The 23,529-nt window shown below is 40.1% G+C and overlaps 1 protein-coding gene across 1 annotated transcript; it reads right to left on the reverse strand.

The window, feature by feature from the left end:
- Positions 1-1,007: 1,007 nt before the first annotated feature.
- Positions 1,008-22,571, reverse strand: RAB14 (RAB14, member RAS oncogene family). Its single transcript, XM_084799636.1, has 8 exons — positions 22,322-22,571; positions 13,562-13,620; positions 12,359-12,412; positions 11,400-11,577; positions 8,311-8,377; positions 4,677-4,764; positions 4,154-4,184; positions 1,008-3,235 (listed from the first exon to the last, which is right to left on the reverse strand). Exons 2-8 carry the CDS (start codon positions 13,611-13,613, stop codon positions 3,058-3,060), a joined length of 648 nt encoding a protein of 215 aa, XP_084655762.1. The 5' UTR covers positions 13,614-13,620; positions 22,322-22,571; the 3' UTR covers positions 1,008-3,057.
- Positions 22,572-23,529: the final 958 nt, after the last annotated feature.

The following is a 23,529-nucleotide window of genomic DNA, read 5'->3' on the forward strand; positions in this document are numbered from 1 at the left end:
AAGGGAAGTCACACCACTCACTGCACATTGCCTAGAAGGCATGTATATACCTCCACCATGAGACTTGTCTTTTGTATTCCTATTTTTTCACTTTATATTTCTGCAAAATGCTTAAAGGTATGCTGGGATAATCACAACTTGACGCAGTTTGGGAATGGCCTAAAGTACCCTCACATAGTCCCACATAAATAGTAGTGCAAATTATCTGCTCTTTTTTTCTGTTTATGGTTAAGGGAACTAAACTATCCATTTTTTTAAAGGCCACGTTTAGAACAGTTCTCAAAACTGAGATGAATAGAGAAGTGTAATGAATGTATGAAACAAAACACCTGATTTCAAGAAACACCTTTCCCTAGCTGAAGAAAGGAGTCGGTGGTATAATGCCTAAGTATGCAGAGTCCTGAGTTTGATCCACCACACACACTAAAACTCTGCCAGTTCCAAAAGGACATCTTTCTAAAGAAACCTTGTACAGCCTTGATTAGTACCATGTGACCACCACCAGCCACCTCCGTCCATCCGTCACTCCATCAAACACTTCACTACTTCAGAAAACCAGCTCAACAGTGCGCTGCTGTACTATGTGGACAAGCACTGGTTATCACCAGAGGGCTCCTCCACAGCAAAAGCACAAGGAGAGGGGCAGAGAAGCAGGCGCCTGCACAAGCTCTTATGGATTACAAATTAACAGAAATCCACTTTGCCCAGTCTCTGGCACACAGATGTTGCAATGACAATCTGTTCCTCTATCTTTAAACTCCCAAATTTATTATACAGCAGTTACGCACACAAATAGGATTTGGCCCCATGTATAGAAATGAGAACACTACTAGCCACCAATGTGCTGGCCTCAAAGATGTACTATACATGGATAACATGCCAGCTCAATTAGTAGTGTATGTGCTACACAGACCTTACCATACACTAAGCACAATGCTGCAGTAAAAACATAGTTCAAATATTAATCTGAAAAAAAAGTCTTACAGTTCAAAAATAATGCAACTACGTTCAGTTTAATCTAGATACAGGTACTTTATTTACAAATATTTAGATAATAGCATTTTGTTACATCAAATGAAGAATACAGCAATCTGAATAAATCCTTGTGTCACAGAAACAATGAAGACCCACTGTCACTAACTTTGAGAATTGGGTATTGCACCTAGACAGGCCGAAGGTCCTTACCGTGTGATTGCTACCTTATATCCTGATGGGCGATTTGTTATGTAAATATATACATACACCAGCAGGTCATGGTCCCTGGGCAAATCCCTTGTGATGCAACAGTGTAAGCAAATGGATCACTGTAAGTCTTTAACAGAATATACCAATCTATTCCAAGATTCCTTTAAGTTAGACAAGGACAAAAGGGTGAATCTACAAATAAACCGAATCCTATTTTCTGCACATTCCAGTTTTGGCTTTTATTTAACATTGACTATACAAAACTCTGGAACTACAACATTTATAATCCAGAATGATGTACTTTTACATTAGTGTCTGGTAAAGAGGGATTTAAAATGTGTATTTTAAACACATCATTGAGCTGAGAGCATTTTAAATAATGTGCTCGGGCTTACCTACGTGCACTTGCAATGACCTCTCGATTCCCAGCCACTTTAAACTCAACTAAGAACCAACCAAGAGAAGTGAAGAACTGAGCAAAGCAGATGCTGTCCAAAGATCTGTTTCTCTTGCAGGAAGGCGTTCTTTCTGTGGCCAGTGCAAAGTAGTAACTTACTTTATGTCAGTGTACACATTTAGAAACACTTTCCCTTTTACAAAACAATTTATGCAAACATGACATAAAATAGCCCCTTATACTATGAACACAGGGGAAAATATTAAATTATTTCACTGTAGTGTTTAAAATGCACAATTTAAAATCCCTTAACAGCAGACCTGTGGTTCTGGCTATCTGGTCCAGAAGCTGACCATTCCAAGATAAAGGTATAAAAGCTTAAAATGTGCAATATTAAACCCAGCCTTCTTCCTTTTTCTATACAGTAAGGCAAGAATGCAGCCTATAACACAAAATGTTGACAAAAAGAAAAGCAGGTTAGCACATTGTTGATTACACAAAAACAGTTAAGAAAATCAGCAGGTAAGCCACAGTGCAAAGATGGAATAGAATCCGCTAGTGTTTCTGCTGATGCCAGGAGCTCTTTCCAGCATTATGTCTGTCCCCAAGCACTGCCAGCACCAAGGAGTGGAGCCAGTATTACTTGTTAACTGCAGTTGTGTCTATTTCCTTGTGTGAAATGGAAGAGAGTAACATGGTCACATATAGGTCACACTGTACAAACTGGTATTTTATACTGTTCCAATGCCAGTAATCAATTTATTTTCTTCATTAAAATAATATACACAGAAGGTATTGTTAGTTAGGTTCCTTCAAATTTTATACATATTTACTTTCTGCTAAAGAGAAAAAGACAAAATGGTGTAAAAATAAAGGAAAAAGATAAAGCTATTAAGCACAAGAAAAGATAAATGGGTATTTTTCCCTGTGCAAGGCTAAGACAGAAGCAAACCTCATCAAGAAAAATGCCACCCTACAACAGGGAATGTGTCCAACAAAAACAAAAGCAGTTGCAGACCCCTTTTCTCTACCTTCAGAAGTCATTTCACAGCAATGAACTTACTGGCTACAACAGACATACTCAAACAGTTTAAAGATGGGAGAAAAGCTCAAGAGATCAAATTTAAACCGTACAGTGAGACAAAGCCTTGCCAAAGGGGAAGGTAAAAATCGAGTCCAGCATCAGTGCTCAGTTTAAATCATATACTGGTGACAAACCTATCACAAGGACAATCAAAGGGGGAAAGTCTAGATTCACCATGCAGGAGAGATTTATTACTCTACTTGCCTTTGATAACCTGATTACATCTAGTTGTTTAGCAGTTTAGTTTTGTTAAACTGTTTTTTACAAGAGTTGTTTTTTCTTTTTTTAATTAAACCCAGTAAGATGTACAGAAGACAAGGAGGCAGTAAAAAGTACTGCGTCCAACAGACAGAGGTGAAAGGTCAAATGAAGGGCCAGAGCAAAGAGGTCACTAGCAGCCACAGCCTTCTCTCTGGGGTTGGGGTTCACTGGTTAGCCGTCCTCCCTGTGGGGCTGAGGGTTTGTGTTGTACACCAGATTCGGCAGCATTCAGATCCAGGCTTCCGTCCTGAATGTTCTGATAGATTTTCTTGGCAGCCTCAAGAAAAGCATCTTCTACATTCTCTCCCCTAAGAGACAATCAACAACTTTATTCACAAACCAAAGCTTTCTAGAAAAGAGAAAAGGGCATTTACACTGAACTTCTGCTAACCTGCCATGCCTTCCACTCAGCCACTGTCCTCTAATAAGAGATTACCAGGAGACTGAGCTAAAAGAACAATGTGGAGAGGTTTTTGGTGGTGAGCACATAGCACAGTACTGAGCTGTTTCTAAACTCAGTTTGCATGTTTACACTGCAGTGCTATGTTAGCATGTTACATGACGACAGATAGCTACTTCTGAAATGAGAACAGGTTCTCCAAACACGACTTCTCCAAATACACTGACAGGATTCCAGGCTTTAAACAGCCATGTGTAAACTGCTATTTTTATCACGTGGTGGTGATATAGTCATGCTTAGCCATGTTCACACCTCAGTTCTCTTGGGACTAGCAGCAGAGGGAAATAAAAACAAACAGGTTGGTCTACCCTTGCCTGGCATGTTACAGAACTATGGCTGGGAATGTTGGGATCAATGCCGGAACTCCAAGGATCATCAGGAACAGTTCACTGTGCCTCATTAGCCAAAAGTATGTCCTTGAATCATTCTTTAAGGTGATCACAAGTGCTGTGTAAACATGTTGGCCAAGCTCAGGTCCAAGATACCAAACTCAACCTCGGTTGTGAAAGTCAAACACTTGTGAAATGCAAGCATAGTTTCACTTATTAACCGGGGTTACCAATGGGTACAATGAGGTACAGCCCTTTAAGTAACAAAACTTCACATTCTCTTGCAACATGAACAGAAGCTCTGCTTACTGTTCTTCGGGGTGTGAGCACTGTACCCAGCACAGCTCACATGCATGTCTACAGACCATCCATTTGCACAGTGCACAACTCTACTCTGCATGTAACTGAAACATGATTTAAATTTTAGCCATACTTACGTTTTTGCACTTGCTTCAAGGAACAATAAGCCTAAAAATAAAATTCAGACTGTAATTAGGACATTGCAGGCTGTCACGAGCACTCCAGTCTCATCTGAGTAAGGCTCCCACAGCTGTCAGCGCTACTACAGTGCTTATGCAGGAGCGTGTGTCAGGCAGGACTGTATTTGTCATTCGGTAGCTGCACCACTACTAACATGTACACAGAAACAAACACTATTTCCTCACTGAGATTTCTGAATAGAATTTAAAATAACAACAAAAGACGATATATCAAGTAACTTGCATGGCTGGGCGTGGTGGCGCATGCCTTTAATCCCAGCACTCGGGAAGCAGAGCAGGCAGATCTTTGTGAGTTTGAGGCCAGCCTGGACTACAAAGCGAGTCCAGGATAGACAAGGCTACACAGAGAGACCCTGTCTCAAAAAAAAAGAAAAGAAAAGAAAAAGAAAAAAGTAATCTGCATGATCTAAATCACCTTTCCTTTAAAACTCCCATAAGGAGTGTTAAGTCTTAAACCCACCGTTTTCTTCGGCAAACTGTTTGGCTTCTTCATAGGTAACATCTCTCTGTGCTTCCAAATCTGCTTTATTTCCTATGAGAATTATTACCTAATTTGTGAACAAAAGAAAAGACATCTTAGAACAAGAACAATCATGGAAGCTCTCAAATACAAAAGACCTGACAGGAAAAAAACTGGCCGTAAGTACCCTGGACTACAGACCACAAAGGCAAGAGCACTAAGAAGGACTCTGGCAACAAATTAGGCCAGGGGTTGACAACCTGCTGTCATGTTTGTGGTCCCCCCCACAAGTTTTACTGAATATTACTTTTATTGTTGTTACAAATCCCTTAAAATAGAAACACAAGCCATTCATTAGGTGAACATGGCCCACAAGCCAGTTTGTTTATACCGGGTCTAGGCCAAAGAACAAGCAAGCTTAATAAGAATGTCCTAAAATTAAGTAAAATGTACAGTAAATATGAGCGTTGCCTGGAGAAAGCTTGTGGCTTCCAGAGTTTCAAGATATTCTGGGGCTTTCTGAGCCGATAACGCTCCCGCCAACATGGTGAATGTTCCTAAGACTTGCCGGACATTTTGCAAGAAATGTGGCAAGCACCAGCCCCACAAAGTGACACAGTACAAGAAGGGCAAGGATTCTTTATATGCTCAGGGAAAGCAGCGTTATGACAGGAAACAGAGTGGCTATGGTGGGCAGACTAAGCTGATTTTCCGCAAAAAGGCTAAAACTACAAAGAAGATTGTGCTGAGACTGGAGTGTGTGGAGCCCAACTGCAGATCTAAGAGGATGCTGGCTGTTAAGAGATGCAAGCATTTTGAACTGGGAGGCGATCCAGTTCTAAGGTGATGTTGTTATGAAGACAGTAAGTCATGAGCTTTGACTCACTTCATTTCATTGCAGTTGGTCTTTTGGGAAGGAATAAAGAAAGCGTTCAAGAAATTCACTGAAAAAAAAAAAAGATATTCTGGGACCCTGAGGAAGCTTAAAAACCACTAGTTTAATTCCTTCAGGGTAACAGTAATTACCTTCCCTTATATGCAAATAAGATAAAGAGTTAGCAAAGAGGACATTAGAATCCTAAGAGAATGCAAACTGTGACCAGAAATAATACTGTCCCGACACTATCCCAGCAGAGGTGTACTCAATGTTCGTGTCTGTGGAAGAAGCTGGGGGACGGAGTAAATATGCAGTATGTCCAAATTCTAGGACAAATACCACACCCGTGTTATCTATTCCGGATGGAGTCACCTACACAAGTAAAATTATGTTAAAGACTAAAGGCAGCCTCGGGAAACAAAGGGGTTTTGGTTGTTACTTAAGGCACAAAAGGGGAGATATCAGCCTCTATTCTACCTTTCTGGCCGTTCTAACCACATACAGGTATGTTAGAAATTAATGATTTCAACAAAAAAGTGCTTCCCAACTTTTTTTCCACATAAAATCACTAGTTGGCTCTTTCTTCCACTTTCAAATATTTGGGTCCGGTGAACAAACCAAGCGTTTCCATGCAAGTTAACTGGTACAACAAAAGAAAATTCTTCAAAGAGCAAGATACCACTGAGAAGGGAAAATAGTGTTCATATACAGTTCATAGTCATTTGAACAATAGAACAATGACACTTAAAAAGTCAATTTAAAAAAAATCAAGCCTAGTATAGGACCATTATAAGGCATTCTAATCAAGAAGTGCTGCCTTCTAGACTGGAGTGGGGCAGAGCATTCACCAAGCAGGCACGAGGCTCTGGCTTTAATCTGCAGAACTCCACTCTACCACCAGGCTCTTCACTCTTTCCTAAATACACACTGGGAATATCCAATCTTCATGCCTACCCACCTGAGAGGATGTAGTCTGCTAACAACAAAAATGAGGACATTCTTTTTCCATAAGAACCAAAGGCAGTGTCACAGAAAAGATAGTAATTTCAACTGGGCTTCAAGATACATTTTTTAATTTTTAGCAACTTACAGAGTCACAGTAAACTCTCAAAACCAGAAAACTGATATTGGTACAATTATAGCCCTTTGATGTCAGTTTTTCAAACTTTTTTGTTTGTTTGGCTGTGTCCACATGTGGTTCTGTGCAGTGTTGTCACAGTTACAGAATGTCACTGCAATCAGGACACAGAACTAGCACATCAACACAGATAAACTGCCATGCTGTTCATCACCCCCCAGCCCCATCACTGACCAACCCCTGGCAACCACTAATTAGTTCTCCATCTATCTACAGGGCTATTCATTTTGAAATATGTCGATGGAATCATACAATATGTAGAATTTTAAGACTTTAAGCTCATCAGACTTCTTAAGATTTGTCAGAGCTGAAGCCTTAATCACAGTTCCTTCTGTGTGGCTGAACAGTTCACCACAATGTGGATGTGTGCACCAGACTGTTTGCTATTCCCCTGTCTATGGCAGCTGGGCTGCTTTTGGTTTTCAGTTATCACAAATAAAGCTGCTTTGAGTATTTATCCGTAAGACTCTATGCACAGCAACAGTGAGTTCAATATGAATGGAAATGAAAGCTCTAGGCTCCACATTAGCACAGCAGGTCTCTTAGCACTCATCTGCATGTTTACTGGACCAGGCCTGCCAGGTGCAGGAGGAACAAAGCTAAGTGAGATATAGCCCTGTCCTCACTGTTCTTGAAACACCCTCCATGGTACCCACTGACACCGCTGATGCCTATAAGGCTGGCTTCTCTGGAAAGCCCTTCTCATCCTACGCCCACTGTCAGTGTACCATTCATTGCATTTCTAATTCACCTTTCAGATGGTTGTGTGGCTTTCTCTCTGCGAGGCAATAACCCCTTGAGCACCAAAGACATGTATATCTTTGTGTGCTGTGAAAATTGGCATCATGACTGTCCTTTAACATCTCAGTATCTTCTCAGTCTGGTTAAGAAGTTAATTACTTAAAGTATGCAACTTTTAGTTGACATTTTATTCAGATAATTACATATTCACATGCAATTGTAAAATAATAAAAATAAATAAGAGCCCTTGTACAGTTTTGTCCAGTTTCTTCCAAAGGTAATATTTTACAAACTTAATTCAGATGCTTTTAAAACTATGATTCAGATTATAACAACTCTACTTGAGAGTATCACCTCATTCATAGCTTTTATTTTTTTAAGATTTAAAAGAAAAATTCTGTCTGCATGTGTACCTGTACACCAGAAGAGGGCACCAGATCACATTATATATGATTATGAAACACTATGTGGTTGCTGGGAATTGAACTCAAAACCTCTGGAAGAACAGCCAGTTCTTTGAACTTCTGAGCTATCTCTCAAGCCCCAACTTTTATTTTTTTAGACCCAAACATAACAAGTGTAATAAAATAGAAAACCTGGAAGCAGCCAAAACGAAAATTTTTCTTCAATCAGATTAAGAATAAAATAAAGATACCTGGCTAGGGATGTAGCTTCGTGCAGATCATCTATCTGCCTACCATACATGAGGCCTGGACCTCTAGCACCAAAGACAATGTGAGTGGACGGATGATGGGTGGGTGGGTGGGTGGGGGAATAGTCTTATTCATAGTACCCAAAAATGAAATCTCACCAGTACAAGGCTTGCCTGTTTGAGTTAGCTGATTTTAAATCTCTTAAAAAGTGAGGTGTTGACTTACAGTGTTTGGATTGGTGAGATTCCTTGCGTCTGTCAACCAGCTGCTTAAGTGGTTATATGTACTTCTTCTGCAAAAGTTAAAATTAAAATATGTTGATTCTACATACAATTGCCATTTGTACAGAACAAAGAAGAGAGCCAGGTGTGATGTGTAGCACACATGTAATCCCAGCAATTCGAAGGCTGGGGCACGGCACGAGAATCCTGGGTTGAGGCCATCATGGCCATAAGTGAATCCCTCGCACTACAGTGAGACCTTGCCTCAAAAACAAACAAGCGAATAAACATGTACACACACACTCACACACACACAGAGACAGGCTTTAATCAAAAGATCTCAACTATGTATATTTCTACTTTGACCAGATACCTACTCCAAAGAACAGCTATAAATAAAAACCAACATAATTCTCAAAAATCTAGCCAAACTTAGTTTTGTTCTTTGAAACAAGGTCTCACTCTGTAGTTCAAGCCATCTTCCCTCTCCCTATGGAGCCAACTTTCTCTCAGCCCCCATGTCCTGGATTACAGGTGTGTGCCATCATACCTGGCCACAAACTCATTATTTTTAAATAGCTCAATGTCCAACTATACTAATGATACCAGAAGTATCTAAAAGCATATACATAAACACACCAATATGCAAGCAAGGAATACAAAAGATTCAGAATCAAGATTTGCAATTTAGAGTAAAATCTAACATTCCTTAAAAGTATCCAGATTTTCTAATCACAAAATGGAGAAAAATACCAAAATGTCTAGCTAATAATATACTCAAGGAAAAAAATGTTTCCATCTACCTTCAAATTATAATTTTTAGTCAGAAATAAAAGATATATATATTAAATTGGAATAATTCATTTTTTTTCTAAATTCTTTTCCTTTCTTTTCTTGAGATAGTGTTTCCAGGCTGGCTGCCAATTTGTGATTCTCCCACCTTTACCTCCTAAATACTAGAATTATAGGCGTGTGACACCAAGTCCAGATTACTAATCTGGAGTGAGTTAATACACAGATTAAAAAACTATCTCAAGAAAGGCATTTAAATATGTGCATCTAGAAACCCAAAACCTCAGCTACCAGAAAGAAAGCTTGTATCTTATGACTCTTATTTACTTGGAGGTTAAGTCATGTAGAGATTCAGACTGTGGCATCTTATACTTCATCTGAGTAAGTTTAAAACAATGTCATCTACGCTTGTCCAGATGTCCCTCACAAGACTAATTAATCCACACACAGACAAGATGGGCTCTGAGTTAAGATGGCTCTGCTTTCTACTGCTTGACTTCACGATACATTTACCAGGGTACTAACTGCATCCTGCCTGTCTGGCAAAACAACTGACACGATAAATAAGCTTCACTGTCAATTTAGGAGAGTGCCTTGCAACAATTACAGTTAATGCCAAACATAAAATTTTATTAAAGCAGGAACTTTTAAGTTTCAAAGTATCAAAGATAAATAGAAAAAAAATGGTCAGAAATAGTGTCACTACTCTACGACCAACCTATGACTATGAATTGTCAAAAGTCAACTTTGAACCTAACACCCAAAGTACTTTTTAAGGTAAATTATGTTGACATACAATGATCATCATAATCCCTTTAAAAAAACAATTTACTTTTAGTATCACTACTATCAAATTCTAGAACATTCACAAAACCCCAAAAGACAAATCGAGTGCCCAATAACTGCCTATGCCTTTGTTTGTAATCTTCCTGCCTCATGCGTTTGCCTGTTCTAGATAAATACACAGAATTCCATGTGGCCTTTTACACTTACATATAGCATGTATCAGTCATCAGGCCCATTGTGTGGATATGCCACCTGATGTGTATCCATTCCTTTAGCTGATGGACATTTCTGCTGTTTCCATATGAAGTGCTTTTGATCACTTGAATACACATAAATTTTACCACAGTATTACTATACTTAAAAGATATGTTTACAAGCAAAATAAATTGCATTTTAAGCACACATCAAATTTAAATGTATTGGTAATGTACGGGATTTTTAATTACATTAAGTCTTCGGGAATGCAGTAATAATTCCAGATGAGGCAGTTCTTTTCAACAGCCAGGTTTACAGTCTCCCCATAAGACCATTTATTGATCATGTTATCTGCCCAATACAGTGAATTAAGACTTGTTTTACTGTTGGCTGAAAACCTACTGAGGCTTTATGTACATAACGATAATCAGTCCCCATCAATACTCTAAAGCAGCATTTTCAAGAGTGTGTCAAAGTTAACAATGCTACACAACAAAGGCCTCCTTTACTGTGCATGTCTCAGGTTCCGTGACTCTTTAGACAGCTTTGTCCCAGACAGAATCAATCTGCACCTGTCACCTGGTCTCTATCTCCTCAGGAGAGACTCTCCTTAGGGGTGCTTTTGGCTGATTCTCTGTATTATCATAAAAGGTGATGGCTCATTTTTATCCAGCCAAAAATCGCTCAGGTCTAGTAAGCGAAAGTTTGCTACACGCTCCAAAGCCAAACCTTTGTATTTCTGTTTTGTGATTTCATGTCAAATGCCCTGAGTTTCCAGAAATAGCAATGATGTCATCAATTGGATCCTGATGCAGTGTTTTAAGTCACTTCAATTCACAGTAGAAAAAAATGAATTTAAGTAAAATATTATACATATACCACCTAAATGTAAAAAAAAAAAAGCCTCTTTTTGTATAGATGAGAACACAAGGTCTGTTTCAGTCTAGACAGAACTATTTCACTTCTTTCTCACTTGGTGGAGTGAAAGGGTGTCATTTTTAACACAGGCTGAACACAGCAAGTCCTCAGCCCTGGCTTGCCTTCCTCAAATACAAGTTTCATATAAAGAAGCCTCTCTGCAAACAACTAACACTGCTTCCCAGACCACGTCCTTCTCTCAGGTGCCCATTATTTCACAGTCTTTCTTTAACCAACCTCCACAGAAGATAATCAGCATTTATTTAAGTTTTTTCACAGCTTTAGAGTAGAAATCATAAAACCCAAATAAATTCATTTACAGTCATCCAATTATAAACTACAGAAGGCCTACATAATTAAAAAAGAAACCATATTGCCCAAAGTAGTGGGACGCCATCTTACCTGGTGATGTCATACACCATGAGTGCACCCGCAGCTCCTCTATAGTAGCTCCGTGTAACAGCTCTGAACCGCTCCTGTCCTGCTGTATCCCAAATCTGCAGTTTGATTTTTTGGCCACTAACTTCAATTATTCTTGTACCAAATTCAACACCAATTGTGTGAGGACAATCCGCCATAACTGTTGAAGAAGAAAAAATATTCAAATTTCAGAAACCTTTTGTGGGAAGCAGCACAAACATGCCATAATCTCAATTAAATTTTGCTTATCAATTTGAAAACTACTAATTATAGGGAATAAATTATACATACAGAAAAATTATTTCCTATTACATTTGGGGGTGGGGAGCTGGAGAGATGTCACAGTGGTTAAGAACACTTACTCTCCTTCTAGAGGACCAGTGTGTCGTTCCCTGCACCACCTGCACTGAACAACTCACAACTGCCTGTAACTTCCAGCTCCAGGGGGATCCAACACCCTCTTCTGGCCTCTGTGGGTACTAACCCACATGCAGCACACATATACATACATACATACATACATGCTCATAAAAACACACACTTAATCATGGAGCTAGATGTGGTGGCACACATCTTTAATCCCAGCACCTGGGGAAGCCAAGGCAGGCAGATCTCTGAGTTTGAGGCCAGCCTGGGAGGGAGGGAGGGAGGGAGGAGCGGGGATAGGAGAGAGGGGAGGGGGTAGGAGAGAGGGAGGGAAGGAAGGAAGGAAGGAAGGAAGGAAAGAAAGAAAGAAAGAAAGAAAGAAAGAAAGAAGGAAGGAAGGAAGGAAGGAAGGAAGGAAGGAAAGAATCACAATACTTTAAAAAACCCAAGTACAAATATGGAAACAGGTTATAATCAAATGCATAATGTACACTGAAAGTAACACTTTTTAAAATGTAGAGAATGTGACAATAAAGTAACCTATTTATCTTTTACACCTTTCATATTGAACTTACATTTTTTTTCTGTAAATTGATGAAGCAAGCAAGATTTTCCTACTCCCATATCCCCTGTTTAAAAAAAAAAAAAGAAAACGGTCAGGTGGCAATTATTTTCTCAACTTTTACTTATATTCGTATGCAAGGACTGCTGCACTCAGCACATCACACATGTCACAGTTTCCGACACTTGGAGCACCTTCTTCCTTTATAATGAATCCAAAAAACAAACTGACCAACTGACCACTCCTAACTTTTAGTAGGATAGAATTTGGCTATAAATTATTGTTTAGTAAACAGCCAACAAGTTCAACAGGGTTGTGACAGAAAAATTACTGTAATGGGATTTTTTTTTAATGTGAACTATTTCCAGGTGGGTACCCCAAGTGCATCTATAGGTCTATGTAAATGAAGTAACCCAAGAGCAAACATAAATAAATAACAAAGTATATTTGGAAGTTTGGCTCACTATGTCTCTTGTTTTACCTCTATATTACAATAAATGCCAACTTACAAAGTTACATAAGCTTGACACCAAAGCAAAAGATATGAGCTTTCTTTTATTTCGTTAGTTTGTTTTGTTTTCCATGCTGGAGATCAACCCAAACCCACAGGCAGGGCAGGCTTGTAAGAAGAGCTCTTCCACTGGTCTACAACCAGCACAGCATCTGGCCTTTCACCTGTTATTTATAACCATTCATGGAAAAACATGTTAAGACAACTTGAGCCAAGTCTTAACACTTAAGAGGAAACACAACTATCCTATATACATGCACATGTATATGCTAGTCATACACACACACATACACACAGACAGACACACATACACCCAGACAGACACACACACACACCCCTGACTCTGAGTCAGACAGTGTTATTCTCTATCAATTTTGTAGTTCAAAGGGACCTGAAAACTTATGACACTAGGATAGTTCAGCACTAACAGGAAATTAATTTCATCCCCAACACTAACAAGTTTACAAGTGACCCTGAAGAACAATCACCATCATTTCACTAGTGCCAAAAAACTAGCTAAATACCCAGGGCCATGACGCAAAAGGCATTATTATTTAATCCTCATAAAAAAGCTTCAGTTCTGAAGTCAAAAGACCACGTACTTCTGTAACAGTACATTTAACTACTGGTACATAAATGTTTCATGCGTTAACTTTCTTTGGAGGATACAGGTTAAATACAAGCATACAAGTTAAGTAAACTTACCAATAATAATATACTTAAAGATGTAAGAGTAGTTGTATGGTGCAGTTGCCATGGTGGCACTAAAAACAAAGAAAACTATGTTACTTCAGAAAAAAATTCACAAGTTACCTAAACCAATTACTGCTACTCTTTCAAAAGGCAGATACTCTGCAAACATACATTCATAAATGTCTTTTACATATATCATACATATTAAGAAAGCACACTGACTACAGAAGGTTTTGGTCTAAGTCAGTAAAATTTCCAAATTGATCACAAATTCCCTCTTCAATGAATGTTACTTTAATATTCTTGTGTGATACACAAAAATATAAAAATTTTAAAAATGTTTCAAAAAACTCCAAAGTTTTGCGTTAGAAAATATCCAAAACTGCTATTCTGAAAATCTTTCAAAGAAGAAAATCTTTATAAATTTAAGTCAAACATCATTAAATAGTTCCTTCTCTTTGAGGTCCTTTTCCTTGTAAGCTGATCAAGTAAGTTATGGGATCAAAAGTAATCACTACTATAAATACGAAATAAATTCATCTTCCAATTTAAATCAATACTTAGCAAAGAATCTAAAGAAGAAATAAGCATGTAATCCAAATCAAATTGATGTCAAAGTTAAACTGAATCACACAAAATTTTTCCTATAGATTTAAAAAAAAAAGGAGAACAATTATTATTGACAATTTCAAATAGCTCAACCTAATACAGTATTTAATTTTGAAAAACACATTAAGTGCATTCTGTATACCATTCTAGGAGTTGAGAAATAATGGTATAAAGCTATACTCACACTTAGGAAAGTCAAAAACTTACATATTAAGATATTTCCAAAGATCATAGCCTACTCCTTAGTCATCAGGTAGACTTAACCTAAAAAATTCTAATTTCTTTCCTTTGTAACAACAACTTTTAATCTCGCGGGCACAATGGCATGACATGTTAGTCCCAGTTCACATTCAGGAGACTGCAGGATTAATCCACAATTGTGAGGTCAGCTTGGACAATAAAAAGACCTATGTATCAACAAGAAAAATCTTCCCAAATAATCCACATGCCTTAACGTGTCTAACACTGAGTTAGGTTTTAAAGAAAAACATTCTAATCCTGATAACAACATCTAATGAATTTAATTTTCACCTAAGGAAAGACAAAAATCACACATACCAAAGACTTATTAACTGTTCCAAATGTTTGCTTTCTAGTTTTGTTTGTTGTTTTTTAAAGATTTATTTATTACTTATACAGTATTTTGACGACATGTATGCCTGTAGGCCAGAAGAGGGCACCAGATCACATTATAGATGGTTATGAGCCACCATGTGGGTGGTGGAAATTGAACTCAGGACCTTTAGAAGGGCAGCCAGTGCTCTTATCCTCTGAGTCATCTCTCCAGCCCACTTTCTAGTATTTTAATGAATATTTTGTGATAAGTGTGTTATATTTCAAATAAAATTTCAACAAAATGAAATTGAACCTATAGGAAGATCTGCAATAAGTAAATAATCAAGGAAAAAGAAATCCTTAAAATACAGAAAATTCAAGAGCACCTCACATAATTACATAATCATCTCATTTTGCTGTACAAACAACACCCAGCGTAAGTCCATGTCTTGCTCTCAATACCCCCAGCATGTTGTGACAAATTTCTAATCAGTCCTCCACATCACAGAAAACTCCCTTAACCAGTTCTTTCAGGAGGAGTTTTTCTAGTTAGATCAGCTGGGATCCTAAACACTGTAACTCTTACCTCTTTTCCAGATACTACTGGGACTGAAACTTAAGAATGAATTTAGCCTTAAACTAGGGAGTGGAGTGGCACACCGCCTTTAATTCCTGCAGAGCCAGGAGGATCTGCATTCAAGGCCAGCCTCGTCTACAGAAAGAGTTGCAGGGCCCCTGCTCCTTCTAATTATTAATTCATAAAACACCTTTCCAAAGTAATCATAGTTTCTCTTGCACTATTCCCCTTAGTTTTCCTATTTTCTTACTCTCTTCTGATTAAAATTTTGTGTACATACTTTGCTTCCTTCTATTTTATTATGTTAAATCCCAACACCTGATGGATCTCTGTGATCTATAGAGTCCAGGACAGCCAGACCCAGAGCTAATTTATGTCATAAATTAAACAAATAAATATAGATGGATGGATAGATGAATAAAGAAACAAGTAAATAAGTAAAATTACAGGGCATGTGGTGTACCTTAGTGTTGAATGCATGTTTAGCATACCAGGGCCCTGGCTTCAAGCCCCAGTATACAACACTTAAGAATTAGGGCCTTTAAACAGTCCTAAAGTAAACAAACTTGAAGTGTTCAAGGAACAATCATGAAATTATAATTCAATTCTAGTTGAGCTAATTTGTGTACAATTAGCATTCTCTAAATGTCAACTGAAATGATGAATTTTGAGATTTTTCTTAAATAATAAGCATTAATAATATAGTAGTTTTCCAAATAAAATCAAGATTTCAGGATGAACACTGACGCTTTGTTTTTACTTCATCACAATTTTTCTGTTTAATCTTTTACAATTACAAATAAAAAACAAATAAGCTAGGTGCACTGCACGCCTGTAATACCAGCACTCGGGGAGGCAGAAGCAGGTGAATCTCTGTGAGTTTGAAGCCAGCCTGGTCTACAAAGTGAGTACAGGACAGCCAAGGCCACACAGAGAAACTCTGTCTCAAAAAAACAAAACAATAAAAACCCCCAAATAAACAAAAAACCCCACCAAATTTATTCATCTCTGTAGACAAAGGCAGAAAACACCTTTCTTATTCAAAAATAAGAAACTGGTAAATTTTAAATCCCATACTTTGTTTATTCAGTCAAAGTTACATGTTTACAGTGGAGTTATATGCAAGAGACTTTTTAAAACTATGCTCACCATTGCGTGAACAAAGGCTTTCTCAACCTCACTTCTTGAACATAAAGCATGCCACTGATAAAGTGAACAAAATATTTTTGCCTAGCTTTGTAAAGAGAGAACAAAAATTTTCTTCTGTTATTTAAGGGCAAGTTTGTTTTAAAAGCTCAAAGGTCAAAGAAAGGAAGGGAGTAAGGGATGTGACAGGAAATGTTGGTTAGTTCATGTTGAAAGCACAAGTCCACTCAACACTGTAATTTCCACTGATTAAAAAGAACTCTGGCAGGCCAGGCGTAGTGGTTCACACCTCCCAGAACTAGCAGAGGAAGGTGGATCTCTGAGTTCGAGGACAGCTTGATTTACAAAGTGAGGACAGTCAGGGCCAAACAGAGAAAAACAGGAGGGGGTCGGGGTGGTTGCAACATTCTATAACTTACACGATTAAAATGATCCCCCCCCCTCTTTGTTTTGTGAAACAGGGTCTCATTATATCACCCAGGCTTGCCTGAGACTCACTACATCATCCATTTATAATACTCCTGCCTTTGTCTTTTGAGTCTGTGACTACAGGAAGTGACACCCTTTGTTCCACTTTTTTTTTTAAATAAAAATTAGTTGGATAAAGTTGGCTTAAGATCTCCTTCAATGCCTTAGACTTTTTAAAAGAAAAACAAAGAGATTGCTACACTTACAACAAGCATCATTAAATATACAATGAAAAGTTTGCAAACTTGTAACACAATTGCTAAGATTTCCATTTACAGGCACTTAATAAGTACCAGGCAATACTTCATCTTTACTGCTGTCCTTTAAGATAGCTACCAGTTTCCTCATTTTAGAAATAAGGAAATGATCTCAGGAGGAAAGCAGTATGTCTAGCTCAGGCAGTTTGGACAAGTCTATACTGTATCCAGCACTGTTAACAACAAAAATTTCCTTTTAAAGATCAGCACAACCCTGCTACCTCCAGGTGATGGAAGCATGATGCTTTAAGGCAGACCTTCACTCCTTTGCTTCTAATATAACACTGACTAAGAAATATTAAACAGTTACATTGGAAGTGTACATAGATTTAAGAAACTACAACTACAGATAACTAGTAATACTGATTTATTATTATTTATCCACTGTAACAATAAAAAGTAACATTTGAGAATAAATCATACAACGATCTGTGTTACTTTTCCCTATACTAATTCTTAATTCCCACAATTCTGTAAGGCTATTATTATTTTCATGCAAAAACTGAAGAGGAGATTTGGAGCCTTCACTCTTTTGACCAAGGTTCAGTTAGTAAGTGGCAGGCCTGGAACCTGAGCTCATGTGCCTGACCTAAAGAGTCATGACGCTCTCTACTTAACTAACTGTTGAAGACATGCAAAGGTGGACACATAACTGTCCTTGGGTATCAAAAGAAACCTTCACAAAACGACTCATAAGCACCAATAATTGTTGCACTATGTAATCAAGTGGCCAGTTTTAAAATATTAAGCATCTTTAATGTTGCTTTAACAAAGGATTTTTCAACTTTATCTCAATATGAAACATACCTGTGTTATGGATGTGTGTTTATAAGCTTTATTTAAATATGGAATATACCCATGCATAAAACATACGACATCTTCTTTTCACTTAATGGACATATTCCTGAGTCAATACAGCTATATCTAAATGGCTACTAAACATGTATTACATGCTAATTGTTGTGCCAAACTAAATCAGATCCCTTCTTGAATAAGATTATATAAATGAGTTTTTTAAAATGTATTTCTTGAGTTTAAACATTTTGCCTGCATGAATAGTATGTGCACCACCCGCATGTCTGTGAGCACAGAGGTCAAGCAAGGTATCAGATCCTTTTAAAACTAAAGTTATGGATGGTTGTGAGCCACCATATGGGTGCTGAGAATCAAACCTGGTGCATTTGCAAAAGCAGCGGGTGCTTTTATCCACTGAGCCATCTATCCAGCCCCAAATTACTAGTTCTAAAGATGCTGGTACAGACCTCTGAGTAAAAATAAGCACCCAATAACAATGGGCATTTTCTTAGGCTTATATTTTAACTCCTATGTGCTTACTTATTATATGTTTATACTTTGTTCATGTTTATATTATAACTCCTTATGTGTTTATGTGTTTGTATGTAGTCTACTCCTCAGATCACTACACAATCCTTACAAAGCTAATTCAAGATCAAAAGGAAAGTAAAACACTAAATACTCCTGGTAATCAATCTACAGTCTCAATTTTAGTTTTAGGGTTTAGTGTTAGGTATAGCAAATAAACACTGGAGACATGACTACTTTTGTGATTAAACACCAACAACATGAAAATACCCTGTACCTACTAAGCACAAGCCACGCTGATAGGTTTTAACAGTGATCAAAAAAGGGAGTAACATTGTCTCTGCCTTCATGGAACTCAAGAATGGACGTATTATTGCTTAGAGGTCCCCAAAGTGGAATGCCACTCTACTTGTTAGTCAGGTGGACATAAAACTGCCACAGTTAATCTCTACTAATCAATCTAATCAAAATGGTGAATTTCTTTTCCACAATAGTAGTACAACCTCAGAAAATCTGTCCGTTTCTTAGACCAACTTTTCACAAGTTTAAGTTACACTTTTGTGTAAATTAATGTAAATGAATTTTTAAAAATACAGGATTGCTTAACAACGACCAAAGAGTGGGCTGGAGAGATGGCTCAGAGGTTAAGAGCGCTGTCTGCTCTTCAAAAGGTCCTGAATTCAACTCCCAGCAACCACATAGTGGCTCACAACCATCTATATTGAGATCTGATGCCCTTCTTCTGGCTGGCAGTTGTACATGCAGCCAGAGCACGATATACATAACAAATTAATAAATAAGTTAAAAACCACATATTAAAAAAAAAGTCCAAAGAGAAAGAGAAAACCTTTTCCACTTATGATAGTATGCTATGAATAAGAAAGTAATCTCAATTCTGTGATCTTTCTTCCATAAAACCCAAAACCCAATGAGGCCTGCACTTGAAAGGAGTAATAAGAGTTAAGTGATGAGATGTCTGAGATACAGATGTGTATGGGAGGAGCAATGTGTAGACAGAACAAGACCGTTCACTGCAGACACTCACTGGTGGGCAATGCTCATTATACTGATGCTAAATATACTGCTTTATTTTACAAACTTTAAAAAGTTTGAAATATAATATCTCTTAATTCTAAGATTTGTAGTTTGTCTCCTAGCACAGCTTTTTAAATACCTATTTGTTTTGTGTGTATGGTGTGCACATGTGAGCATACAGATGTCAGAAAATAACTGGCAGGAATCCATTCTCTCCATCCACAAGGTGGGTTCCAGAATTCAACGCAGGTTGTCAAACTAAGCAGCAAGAAAGCTTTACCTGCTGAACCATCTTGCCAGCCCCACACTAACATTTTTAATGACATAAACATCTCAGTAGCTGTAATTTTAATATTTTATCTTAGATGTCTTGCTAAGAGTATGCAAATATAATACCTATAAAAACTGGCTGCAAGAAATTTTCAAGCTCTGCCCTGCTCTGATCTACCCAGTGGACAAGACATTCTCCACAGTTATGTCGAGAGCGGGGACTGACTTTGACATGAACTCTGGTGCTCCATATTTTACTACCTCCCCTTGGTGGGGAGGCCTGGTGGCACTCAAAGAAAGAATAGGCAGGTTACCAAGATGAGACTTTATACCCTATGACCATATAGTGGGGGAGGAGGTCTCCTCAGTCATAGACCTAGGGGAGGGGAATAGGGTGAAAGCAGGAGGGAGGGAGGAATGGGAGGATACAAGTGATGGGATAACAACTGAGTTGTAATCTGAATAAATTAATAAGAAAAAAGAAAAAAATTTTCAAGCTCTGTTGCAAAGTTAAAGTTTAAAAATATAAAATTTGACATGAAAAATAGAAAGCAGATTTTAAAAAACTAGCCTTAATTCCAATGAATTTTCAATAGCTATGAGAATCTAAGGTTTTTAAATTTTTACAATAACCCCTCTTACCAAATGCCTAATATAAGCTAGTTACTTTATAAACAATCTCTAACTGTAAAAACTCATTTTACAAGCCGGGCCACGCCTTTAATCCAGCACTCGTGAGGCAGAGGCAGGTGGATTGATGCAAGTTCAAGGCCAGCCGGGTCTACAAAGTGAGCCCAGGACAGCCAAGGCTACACAGAGAAACTCTGTCTCGAAAAAACCAAACCAAAACAAAACAAAAATCATTTTACAAATAAGGAAACCAGAAGTGATATACTGACGGTTATACACTACTAACTGGGCAGGTAATATTAAGCCCACGGTCTGCTTTCACAACATTCACTCAACAGATATTAAACCCACTATCTGTCTAGCAAACTTACAGGCAACTTCATGTCAAACCTGATACTAAGAGCTTTCCTTCCATTCTATTTAATCCATGAAATAACTCTGAAATGCAGGCATAATTTATAAGGACACTGACACTGCTTCTGGTAGGTTAGCAAACTTGGTTAGGGCCATCAAGTAACTAGCAAGTGGCAGTACTGTTTGGGGGATGTTACTTGGTCATGCAGGAAGGCATGTAGGTTAAGGTTCTTAAGTCTGGGACTGCCACTTCCTAGTTACACAGAATCCCCGAGACAAACTGCTGAAAGGAGAGGAGAAGAGAGAGCTGGACTATTACTGGGTCAAATTTGTCCTTGTTGATCACATTTACACAAAAGGCAACTGAAACAACATGCCATGACCAGTAAACTTTCCAAGAGTTTCTAACACGTGCCTGTGCAGCCACCAACAAAGAACACAGCTTTCTTCACAAATAAAGAGGAAACCCTACCGCCACCTCTCCTCCAAAGAGCATCTGCTGACATGATAGATTTTGGGGTCGTATCTGTTATCACCCAGTGCATACAGAGAAAAAATGGAATTGAGCTGCCACTACTCTGAAACTGTCACGTCTTGCATGTCTCAACCCTCGTTGGAACGTAGCGTAGTACAAACTGACCAGCGAGTGCGGGGAGAAGCCAGTTTGTGTGTGCCATCATTACTCAGCTACATGACAACTTCTGGCCTCAGTCCGTCCCCAACCCCTTATTTAAATAAAATTTTTTTTCTTAAATGCGGAAAACTCTCAAAAGGCACCAGAAGCAAGGTTATGTGTGAACACACCTAAACCCGTGCCTGGCACACAGTGGAGTTTCAGCATTCCCAGTCCACCTTCTCTTCTCAAATTCTCGAGACGCCCAAACTTTTCCCCTTCGTTATTTCCAGATGCCCTGTCGGTTCTAAACCGTGCAGGCTGGCCAGGGACTTCACGGGGACTCACACAAGCTCCCGGAACAGTCTGTGCCCCGTCCCACAGACCCAATCCTCGGCCGAGGCTGCCTACAAGGACACCGGCGAGACGCCGAAGCGCTGCCCTGTTTTTTATTTGTTTGGGTTTTTTTTTTGTAAGATGAGGCCCGTGGGGTGGGACTGCCACGGCTGGGGGGGGGGGCTCGTGGGTGGCAGGACGGCGCGACACGCGTGGGGGTGTGGGGGGGACACACTGCGGGGGTGGTCTGCAGCAGCGGGCAAAGGCGGCGAGCCCCGGGGCCTGCGGAGGCCGTGGCTGGGTCCCGCAGGCCGGCCAGATGAGACGGGGGGAACACACCCTTCCCGCACGCGCCTCGGAGCGGGGGCTGCGGGCAGGGGCAGCGCGAGGCGGCCGGGGCGGCTCGGGGGACAGCTCGCCCCGCAGAGTCCTGTCTGGCCGGCGCCCTCCCGCCGACCCCCCTCGGGCTGGCTGCGGCGGCCGGCGGGGCCTGCCCGGGCCGCCGCCCGCCTCCCTCCAGGCTCGCCTCCGCCCCCCTTTGGAAGGGCCCGGGGCAGGGAGGCCGGCGCCAGGCGGCCCCTGCGGAAGGCCTTGGTTACCTGGGGGGTTGCTGGTGGCTGGGCAGCTTTCCGGACGGGAGGGGGGACGTCAGGACGAGGAAAGCGGAGTGCGGACGCGGCGGGAGAGCGGCCGGGAAACGTCGGCCGAGGCCCCAGCAGGAAGGCGGGCTGGCCCGAGGTTGCACACGCTCCGGCGGCAGTGGCTGGGGTGGCGACGGCGGCTGCTGGCTCCTGCGGCTCCCTCAGGATCTTCCTCGGGCTGGTCCAAGATGGCGGCGCTCCCTGCACAGGGTTTCCTGTCACCCTCGCAATGGGCCGGACCACAAAAGAAGGGGGGGAGGATGCGCGCGCAGCCGGCGGAGCCCGGAAGAGGGTGGCGAAGACCGACCTGACGGCCACGCCCCTTCCTCGGTTCGCCCCTCCGGAGTAGACCCGCCTCCTCCTCGGCCCGCCCCACACGCCTGAAAGGGGGCGGGGAGAGCTGTCTGCGCAAGCGCGGTCGTGTGTCCTCGCCTCCCGGCCAAGTTACTGCGCAGGTTTGCACGCTGTTTTTTAAGGGTTGGCAGTGTCCAGAATTGTCGCCTTTGGAGACTTTAACTATTTTTAATACCCGTAACTGCTTCTCCTTGGGAAGCCTCTGTATACCGGTCTCAGGGACATACACGTATTTACTGCATTTATTCACCATTTACCGGCCAGTCGGGGACTAGCGGGAACAAGGCTGGCCAACACCCAGAGACACTTCTCCTCGTGCTATCTGAGGCGAAACGGTGGCTCACATTGGCCAGCCCACTTGTATAATCATGTAGTTAGGAGGTGCCCTTCCTGCCCTGTGTTTCAGACTTGTCTAGCCTAACCTTGCTTTACGGACACCTGCAACAGGGAGAGGCAAACATTTTTATTGTTTGGCCACCGTTCCCACCTTCCCAAGAAGTCTTGGTGAAAGCAACAGTTCTACTTTCTTGATCTTAAGTCTTTTTGCCTAGTAGAACCTGGGTGTGGTTTTATTTATTTTGCATTTACGCATAATTTATATTTTTACGATTAACATTGCCACAAGGATGGATATGTTAATAACGTATAGCAAGGCATTTTTCTCAGCGTAGAAGTTGATTTTTTTTTCCCTGACATTATGGGGTGTGGAGGTGGGGGCCAGGGCTCAATCCGTGTTAGGGTCCAGAACAGTGCTGAAGAAAAGACCCCAGACTCAAATAGTATGCAGACAACAAAGAGCATTTATTCTGCAG

Source organism: Acomys minous (genome assembly GCF_964271855.1).
Source record: "Acomys minous genome assembly, chromosome: 10".
Taxonomy (NCBI): domain Eukaryota; kingdom Metazoa; phylum Chordata; class Mammalia; order Rodentia; family Muridae; genus Acomys; species Acomys minous.

Bases quoted from the DNA above. Each gene is read 5' to 3' on its own strand.
- RAB14 (XM_084799636.1), bottom strand. From the start codon at position 13,613: ATGGCAACTGCACCATACAACTACTCTTACATCTTTAAGTATATTATT. The intron at 12,413-13,561 runs GTAAGTTTACTT...TTTTTTAAACAG, and splicing joins CTTTAAGTATATTATTATTG to GGGATATGGGAGTAGGAAAA. The intron at 11,578-12,358 runs GTAAGTTCAATA...CTTCTTCAACAG, and splicing joins TCAATTTACAGAAAAAAAAT to TTATGGCGGATTGTCCTCAC.